This window comes from Nicotiana tabacum, chromosome 21 (genome assembly GCF_000715075.1).
Source record: "Nicotiana tabacum cultivar K326 chromosome 21, ASM71507v2, whole genome shotgun sequence".
Classification (NCBI taxonomy): domain Eukaryota; kingdom Viridiplantae; phylum Streptophyta; class Magnoliopsida; order Solanales; family Solanaceae; genus Nicotiana; species Nicotiana tabacum.
The window spans coordinates 38,724,117-38,734,471 of NC_134100.1; the positions used below are offsets into that span (position 1 = coordinate 38,724,117).

Here is a 10,355-nt window from a genome sequence, read left to right on the forward strand (position 1 = left end):
GACTTCCATGAAACTCACACTATATATTAGGATCCATTTGGCTAGGATACGATCAGATTGGTTTTGGGAACCTAGCTTCTTTAATATTCCTCATAACCGAAACTTATTCTACCAAGTTGATGTTAAAGTTGTAGTCGAATAACCTGGGATATGTTAAATCTCGGGATCCCGATGCCTCTTTCTCCTGCAAAGATCTGCTACTTCAACCACGATCCGTCCTTTTATCGGAAGTGAACCTATGTGATGACTGAAAACCTTTATTTCCTCGCCCATAATCCCTTTTGTAAGGTTGAAAACGACTCATAGAGGACCTCCAATCTGCATCAAAATCGCTTTTTAATTTATCCTCATTCCGATCATGATTTTGTCCTTTGGAAGACACTGAAGAACCCAATTGATCATCTTCTATTCTGATCTTTGACTCGTAGTGATTGTGAACATCTGCCCATGTGGTTGCTTGAAATTTTAGCAAGCTTTCCTGGAGGTATCGAAACTCAACAGGTTGAGACCCTTTGTAAATGCCTCCGCTTCTCACTCATTCGATACTGCCGGTAATAGCATCATTTTCTTCTAAAATTGGATCACAAACTCTCGCAATATTTTGAATTCTCCTTGGGATATTCTGAATATATCCGCCTTCCTTTCTTGGACCTTTCTTTCTCCAACATGAGCTTTAATAAACGAATCTGTAAGTATTTCAAAAGAATCAATAGAATGCTCAGGTAAAAGAGAATACCAAGTTAAGATACCATTCGTCAAGGTTTCGCCAAATTTCTTCAACAAGACAGATTTAGTCTCGTGCTGGGCCAGGTCATTTCCCTTTACATCCGTAGTGTAGGCCGTGATATGTTCTTGTGGATCCGAAGTCCCATCATACTTAGGAATATTTGGCATCTTGAATCTTTTCGAGATTAACTCTGGGGTCGCACTTGGTTTGAATGGCAACTGCGTATATTAATCTGGTCCCTTTAACACCAGCGGTGCTCCCGTGATCTGATCCATCCGAGCATGAAATTCTTTAGCTTTTTGGTTCATTCGTTCATTCATTTCCCTCATGAATCTCATGAGCTCGATTTTGAAAGGGTCGTTTGCGTTGTTGTCATTTCTAGATCCACTATCGATACCTCCTGCCTCGTTAAAATCGAACTCCTGTCTTGGAGCGTCATTACCGGTTCTTTGAACTGTTTGATTTGTAGGGACGCTGGGAGGAATCTGAGCTCTTCCATTAGAATTTGTGGAAGCACCCGTTAATACCTGTTTCAACTATGTCATCACATGATCTTGTCTTGAGAGGTGATCCATAATTGCCCTTTATTGCTCTCTCAAGATTTTGACCGTTTCAACTACATGTTCATCATCTGCATCATTAGGAGTTGGACTCCTCACATGTTGAGGATTTTGACCTTCACGAACTGGAGTTGTTTCATCTCCTTCATTGCGAGTTTCGCTGGTTGAATCATCACGTTAAAACATATCCTCATGTTCATTGTGTGCTCCAACGTTATAGGAATTGTTGATATCGTTAGCTGTCATATCTGATTTTTCTTTTGCTAAGAAAGGAATCAAAATTTGTTAGTAACATATGAATAGACGGTGAGCGTCAAACTATTTACCCGTAAAACAGTACTGTTGAATTTGTAACGTGGTTTATAGACACGTGAATTAATTTGACCTACAAATATAAAATAAATGAGAACAAAAATAAGATTATAAAATAAACTTTAAAGGAAATACAAGCGTGACTATGAATTTAGCTTCACTAGTAGCAAAAGCGAGAGCAAATTAAGAACAAAGTAAGAGAATAGTGTTATAGAATGAGAGCTGATTTTAGCTTTTGTGTACAGAATGTTTCATGTCCTATATGAGTTACTAATTCTCCTATTTATAGCTCTATTTAGGGAGACAAGATTCCCAAATCAAGCTCCTGTTAACGAGAATAAAACCGTCATTGATGGTTGCATGGCGATTGGCTATAAATGCAGATATTCTCTGTAACGGCTGCTCATTGAATGCCATCCGATATCACCTCTTCAAATCTTTGTTATTGGTTCCCATATCTTCGGAATTCATCCAGTATCGGTCACATGCTTGTATCCGGTGCCAACTACTTGCTGACTCATATCTTACCGGTCTTTAGTTCCACGTATCATTTCATCATTTGTCCAGCTATCGCTAACCAGTTTTACCCCATGCAAAAGTATTTACGCGAATACATATTAGTTGTACTAGCAAAAGAATTAGGTATCTTTGTATACTAAGAATGACATGGGTCAGTGTTACTTCCGAACCTTTAAGGTGTTGAGTACCTATTAAGAAATAACATTAATCATAGAAATTATTTGACTAGATTATCCTTTGTATCTCATCAAATTACCCTCTATTTCTCCTTACACTTCATATATCATGTAATGGAATAAGGGTATATTTGAAAAGGATATTTAATGTCTTCTTAATTTCCAAAAGAGACTTTATTTTTGGACCAAATTGAGTTGGCTAAAGAGACACTTTTTTGGACCGAAAATAGTAATTTAGCTGTGAAGGTTAAGGTCAATATCCCTCATAGATTCTTTATTGGTGTTTGCTTCAAAGTTCTGAGAAAAAATTTCAAAGATTTTTTTTTCCTGCTTATTTAAGCTAAAGCAGCTTTAGAGTAGGAATACACGTATCTTAGCAGATTAAGGTATTACTATTAATTTGCTTCCAGCTTTCTTATTTTGTATGTAAAATGAGAATGTAAAATAAAGATATCCAGCTTTAATGTGTGTATAAAACCAAAAGAAGCTGCAATATTTTATTATGTTTAGCAAATGATGGTGGTATGTCCCTTGCTAGCTAGGCTGCCATTAGCTTTCTCTGATTTTGACATTGGACTAGTGCAAAAGTTTGACAACCCCATATCACTGGAAAGGGCTAATACCTCAAAAATATTATGATGTTCTTGTGCAAAAGTCATTGGTCATACTGATTCTCCAAAGCTGGTCTGCACGAAGATAAACGTGCTAACATGAAATGCTGGTCATCTTTCATAGAATAATGGAGGTAATTAAGGCTAGCTACCACAACGATCTGTTAAATTATATGCCCAAGATGGTAAATATTAATTCTGAACTTGATGTTTCTTTTTGTTCTGAAAATTTGACGATATGTTTATTTCCTTTTCTCCATTTGCATCCCTGTCAAGGTTTAACCGTTTAAACTAGGTTCTGAAAAAGAGACTCCATTTACATATAGTGATTACATCTAGCCATTGGATATTCTTTGGCTCGCTTAACATTTGACAACTTTAAAGGGAGCACGCCTATTTATAGAGAAAAGTATCTCACTCAGGTTCTTATTTCTTTCACAAAAGAGTTGCAGCAACCTCTAATAATGCTTGTTCGCAATGAGGTACATTTATCTCCCAATAAGTAATTGATTGGGTGCCTCGTCCGTGTCTATGCAAACTCTACCACACTGCCCGTGTTGTCTTTGTACCATCATATCCAAAATTCAACACCACATTCCTTGTGTGTATTAGAGTCCACCTTCCATTGGGGAATATATAGAGTCAGTGAGAGAGGGTGGAACCAGGATTCGAAGTTTATGGGTTTTGAATTTTCACCGAACCCGTAACTCATTTTAGTTATGGGGTTCCCCGTTAAATATTTATACATATTTAGTGAATTTTCTAATACAAAATACAAATACATAGTTTAAGCAAAACCTACTAGATTCATCCGAACCCGTATCTACTTCTCTAGCTCCGCCTAGACAAGGATGCGACACCCATGTTCTCCAAGCCATCCAATCCTTAGAGTTAGAACTACTAATTCGCCATTCATGATAAACCCATATCCATCTTTGGTTGCTCTGAAGATGATATGCATACTCCAGTCCTAATTCAGATGATGTGCTCCACAAGACCACAACTCACCTACACAAACATGCTGGACATGTAATTAGAAGCAGCTTCTGGGCCATGAAACTTCTTGATTTCGATGATATCGAGATGCATAGCGCATGCCAAGTAAAATCTTACAATTTTCTTAATCCTTTTCGTTTGGTTTCAGGAATTCTACCCTGTTTTTCTTTTCTTTTTCTTTTTTCTATTGGTTTTTCTTTTATGTTACAATTAAAACATTACAATCTTCTCTTAATGGCAGAGGTGTGACTTATTCGATTTAAAAAATAAAAATAAAAAACCAACTCAGCTGCTAGCAGCATGACGGTTATGTTAGTTCCAGGATATATTTAAGCACCCATGATTTCCTGCACAGCAAGCCGGTTGAATTGGTATAAAATGCCAACTGAACAGAAGACTGATTCCTACGTTGTCAACTTGTCATAATTACTCCTTATTCTTTAGGCTTTTTCTTAAAGTTTCGGCTTGGGACAAAGTTAAAACTACTAAAATCATAGTTAAATGCTTCACTGCAAAGTTTAATTTTAATCTCACATCTGAAAGAATACAAAAGTTCCAACTCTAAATTGATGACTGTCTCTATACATGTCTTCCAAGAATGAACAAGAGGAAGGTTCTTTTGCCGTCCTTAATTAATCAATTTAGAATAACCAACTCTAAAATTGATCAATGTGCCTCATCAACGTCTTCCTCCTCATCTTAATCTATTTCTGATAGTCACTGTCAACAGGAAAATTATATGAGAAAACCCTGTGTATCCTATCACTTGTGATAACATAAAACTTGTAAACTAGCAATCATCTACAGCTCGTCATGATCATCATCCTCGCTAGCACCTGATTCTCCTCCCGGTGCTCCACCAGACTTCTGATACACCGCAGTGATTATTGGGTTGCACACAGCTTCCACTTCTTTCAGCTTTTCCTCATAATCTTCCTTCTCAGCACTCTGGTTGTCGTCCAACCATTCAAGCGCTTCTTTTGTCGCGGTTTCAATCTTCTCTTTCTCATCAGACTCTAGCTTGTCTGCAAGCTTGTCCTTGTCATTTATTTGGTTCCTCATATTGTATACATATGTCTCCAGGCTGTTTCTGGCATCAATTCTTTCTTTTACTTTCTTATCCTCCTCTGCAAACTCCTCAGCCTCCTTGACCATACGCTCAATCTCTTCTTGACTCAAGCGACCTTTGTCATTGGTGATTGTGATCTTCTCTGATTTTCCAGAGGCTTTGTCTTCAGCTTTGACATTTAGAATACCATTTGCATCAACTTCAAATGTAACCTCGATTTGAGGAGTTCCTCTGTTGAAAACATATGAAAAAATTTAGTCAAGCAGGCAATAATATTATTTAAGTCAAGCAGGCAGAGCAGCTCATTGGACATCTCAACTAGGTGCAGTTAGACAGGTACCTTGGAGCTGGAGCTATTCCGGTTAAATCAAACTTCCCCAGCAGTCTGCAGTCCTTTGTGAGACTGCGTTCACCTTCAAAGACCTGAAGGTAAGAATTTTCATGTCAGAAGAGTCCAGTCATAAGTCATCTCTTGAGACTTCCACAACACTTTGAGCTCACTAAAAAAATAGTTCTGAGGAGATACCTGGATTGTCACTGTTGTCTGCTGATCCTGATAAGTGGTGAAGACTTGAGACTTTTTAGAAGGAATAACAGTGTTTCTTGGGATCAGCTTAGTCATCACTCCACCAACAGTTTCAATACCAAGAGTGAGTGGAGCCACATCCAGAAGAAGAATATCTGGTTAAATTCCAGAAGTTATTTGTCAGATATATGTTTTTCTCAAAACACTCCATCAAAGGGATAAAGAAGAAGCAATACCTTTGGTTTCATCACCTCCCTCGCCACTCAAAATTCCTCCTTGTACGGCTGCACCATAAGCAACTGCTTCATCAGGGTTAACACCCTTGTTGGGCTCCTTGCCATCAAAATAATCCTTCAAAAGCTGTTGAACTTTTGGAATCCTGGTACTTCCACCAACAAGGACAATTTCATCAATCTGGGTTTTCTCCAGCCCAGCATCATCCATAGCCTTCTTAACAGGTCCCATTGTCTTTCTGAATAAATCATTGTTTAGCTCCTCAAAACGTGCCCGAGTAAGTGGTTCAGAGAAATCCACACCATCGAAAAGAGATTCAATCTCAACCCTAACTTGGTGTTGACTGCTCAAAGCTCTCTTGGCACGCTCAGCTTCTCTTCTAAGCTTACCCAAGGCCCTGTTGTCCTTGCTGATGTCCTTTCCGTGCTTCTTCATAATCAATTTAATGAAGTACTCCATAATCCTCTGGTCAAAGTCCTCTCCTGCAATCAAGAAGCCATAAATGTGTTCAATGTGAATTGTGAACAAAGCTGATTTACACTCAGAGCTATTGAACTAGTTTACAACTTGAAATTCATCAACTAGCATAAATTTTCTCCAAGCTAATTCAGATAACGAAAGGAAAAAAAAATAACTAGTGGAATTTTTAGTATCACATCAATAAATGGGGAAAATATAGAAACCTAACAATAAAAAGTACAGCAATTTATAGAGTTAAGAAAAAGGGTGCTGACCTCCCAGGTGAGTGTCTCCATTTGTGGAAAGAACTTCAAAAACACCATTATCAATGGTGAGGATGCTAACATCAAATGTCCCACCACCAAGGTCAAAGACAAGGATGTTCTTTTCACCACCTTTCTTATCTAATCCATAGGCAATAGCTGCTGCAGTTGGCTCATTAATAATTCTGGCCACATTTAGTCCAGCGATTACACCTGCATCCTTAGTGGCCTGCCTCTGGGCATCATTAAAGTATGCTGCAGGATTTAAAGGAGAGGATGCATAAAAATCTCAGCAATGATATCACACAATAATTGGAGTAAAGCACAATCTATCCAGAGAAGGAGCTTTCAATGTTACCTGGAACAGTGACAACTGCATCCTTGATTTTCTTTCCGAGGTAAGCTTCAGCTGTTTCCTTCATCTTGGTCAGAATCATTGCACTGATCTCCTCAGGACTGAAGACCTTGGTCTCCCCATCTTTAATCTTAACTTGGATATATGGTTTACCATCCTTGTTAACAATCTTGTACGGAACAAGTTTCATGTCCCTTTGTACTTCTTTGTCATCAAACCTATCAAATAGATAGGTTAGAGTCATTGATATTATATCACACAGACATTCAGACATATTATTTACAAAAAAAGACAATGCATTACTTTCTTCCGATAAGTCTTTTGACATCGAAGATGGTCCTCTCTGGGTTAACAGCGGCTAGATTCTTTGCTGCCTCACCAATCAGCCTCTCACCATCAGTGAAGGCAACCCATGAAGGGGTGATACGATTACCTTGGTCATTTGCTATAATTTCAACATGTCCATTCTTGTAAACACCAACACATGAGTAAGTTGTTCCAAGATCTATTCCAATAACTGTTCCCAACTTGGTAGCTTCTTCTGTGGCTATAGAAAATGCGAACAAGCACCCTGTAGAGAAACAAAACAACCAACTCAATACATTATTATGAGTTATGACTGTGAACATCTATAGTTATCACTTTTTTCCAGTTTAAGGGGCTAAACTACACCCTTTCCCCAAACAAAGGTCAAAGGAATATTCCAATGTTAGGACCAAATATAGCAATTTTTTTTCTTCTTAACGTCCTTCAGCGTCCCTTCATATCCAGGTGTCTCTTTCACATTTGTTTTTCAAAAATAGCATTGCTAGTCATTGCAATTTTTAACACATACGACAAATTTCTGTAGTGCTCCCCAGAGAGGAAGCTGGAAAGCTGAGAATAATAGAAATATCTCATTTAAAAGAGGTTTAAGAATATATCAGAAGGCATTGGAGGATTATTTTCGCAATCACACTTCTAGTAGTATAATAGGGTGGCTCTCGTATATGCATTTAATAAAACATGATTGCCCGCAAAAAGGAAAGGAATAGGAACTGAAAATTGAAACTCACTCAAACTTCATGATTTTTAACAATAAATGTATATATATATTTCCTTTTTTGTTTTTTTTATTAAGTAATCACGATGATCAGAAATCAACTGAATTAGGCATTCAGTCTCTTGTATCCAAGTGATTTCATACCACTACCCTCTGAACTAACAGACAGGTAGTAGATCTGAAGATTGCAGAATATGATGGCAAAAACTGACTATAGTCTAAACATCTAAAAGTAAATGACATTAATCTATTAACCTAATTGTCGGACAATTGAAACTATCATTGCTAAACATGTCTTGAGCTGCTCAAAACTCATTCAAATTCGAATTTTGCCGGTGAGATTTGCATCAACCCAGGAAGGTAAATATCAATTGAAGATAAGATTTGCATTGAAAAGCTTACCGAACAAGACGATCCCGAAGACGATCAAGGATGCACGTCTATTCCACGCACCACCAGCCATTGCTCCACGATCTGAACACGTTCCACTTATCAACTTTCTTAAAACACAGGCTAACAACTCCTCCTTCGCCTCTCTTCTTCGTTCTCTATGACGGTTATGGACACTTCAAATATCAACTAGAGAACCAGCATACATATATATATAAAGGGTTCGTCTTCCCTCAATTTTTTTTTGATGATGGTGTCATATCTGATGACGTGGACCAATCAGATGCAAGTAGGTGAGAGTGTGAGCCAATGAGCAGTTGCCACTTTGCTTTAAAACGAATTTAGAGGTAAAAAGAAGTGTAAGCATGTCATGGGAGATGACATGGACCAATCAGGAGAGGAGAGATGCCAATCAGCTTCTATTTTCTGTTGGAAAGATCTAAACCGTTGGTTTCACATATTGATTGGTCGGTGACATAGGAAGGGTTTTCAGGTAAACCACGTAAGCGCTTGGCATTTGGCGCCTAAAACCTTGCGTTGCTAGAGAGCAGAGGTGTGAATCGTTTGGTTCCGAGGTTATTTTCTAAAATTTGTACCATATAAATTTTTCGGTTATTCTATTATACATAACCAAAATTAGACTTTTCAAAATCGTCTCAATCATGTCGATTTCTCTTCGGTATCGGTACGGTTCGGTTAATTTTCGATATTTTTTTAAAATGTCATGTAAAAGTCACTAGTAGAAGTAGAATGCAATAACATATGTACTTTTATACGACTTATCAAACTCTCTAAAGGGTGATGAATTAAGAAAATATTAAAAATAGTCAGAGTATATATCCATCAACTATTCTACAACAGAGTAAAAGAAACTAAACAAAGATATTAACTGAGTGAAAATATATTAACCAAGTTAGAATTCAAGAATAAATTCTATAGAAGATTAAATATTCAAAAAGATAAATCTAAATCATATGAAAGGAATCATATTCAATACATTGTAGTTTGCTACTAATCGCTAGAATAGCTTGTGTCTTGCTAGTGAATATGTTGGAAATAATTTAGTTTCAATAGGAGTATCATTATAGGTTTGGGAATTAAGATTTTGAGCTTAATTACATATTTGCTTGTAACCGTTTTCACAATTCCATGGCCCAGGGAAAATTTTAATACATTATTATTTTTAAACTTAATATATAAATATATTTTTCACATGTAAATTTATTCGATACTGTTCGGTATTTTTTCGGTTTATTTTTATAAAATAAAAATCCTACCCTAATCATCGATACGATTATAGATTTATATAAAAACCTACGGTTTTATTAAAAGAAACTTAAAAAATCGGTTCGGTATGGTTCAGTTCGATCGATTTAGTCAATTTTTAAATATCCATTGACACCTCCCCTACTAGAAAGATCGTGAAAACTCATTCTTTCTTTTGCAAGTATTTTTTTTTTCAAAATACTCAAAAATTTCTATTTCTAAGATCAAATGCCCTTGTGTATAATGTGTTTCATTTATCTTGGAAAGAGGTCCAAATTTATTCCTAAACTTTCGCTTAATTTGTTAAAGTAAGCAACAAAATATCGTCGTTTTTATCCTTTCACATCATATTTGTCATTGTAGGCATATAAATTATATTAAAATTAAATCCATAAAATAATTTGAACTATATTTTAAATTTAAAATATATTGGTCCAAATAAATATTATGGGATAATATAATAATTGAATTAATTGTATAAGTCCAATATATATGGATTAAATAAATAAGTCTTAACCCATTGGGCTAACCCATTTAATTGGGCTAAAATGATGAACACACTTCATTAAACCCAAGAAGTCATCTTCCTAGAGGCCCAGTTTGGTGCCACGCGTCAAATGACGTGGCACGCCAAGTCAAATGGAAAAGCCAATAGGATTGTGCCACGTGTCAAAATGACAAGTCATGCCAAGTCAAATTAAAGGGCCAATGAAACCGCGCTACGTGTGCAAGTGACATGTTCTGGTCAATCAAATCTGGCATTGTCACACTTCGATTTGATTGGTCGAAAAGAGTTTGTTCTTATCATAACACTTCCATCCCACAACTATAAATAAGGGTCTTCATAACC

General features: G+C 36.7%; 1 protein-coding gene across 1 annotated transcript; it reads right to left on the bottom strand.

The window, feature by feature from the left end:
* Nucleotides 1-4,400: 4,400 nt before the first annotated feature.
* LOC107778329 (luminal-binding protein 4-like) lies at nt 4,401-8,419 on the bottom strand. The gene is given in 8 exon segments (NM_001425818.1): nt 4,401-5,201; nt 5,311-5,393; nt 5,497-5,651; nt 5,733-6,212; nt 6,465-6,707; nt 6,811-7,025; nt 7,111-7,378; nt 8,252-8,419. Coding segments are annotated over 8 exon segments (2,004 nt in total). The 5' UTR covers nt 8,313-8,419; the 3' UTR covers nt 4,401-4,702.
* Nucleotides 8,420-10,355: the final 1,936 nt, after the last annotated feature.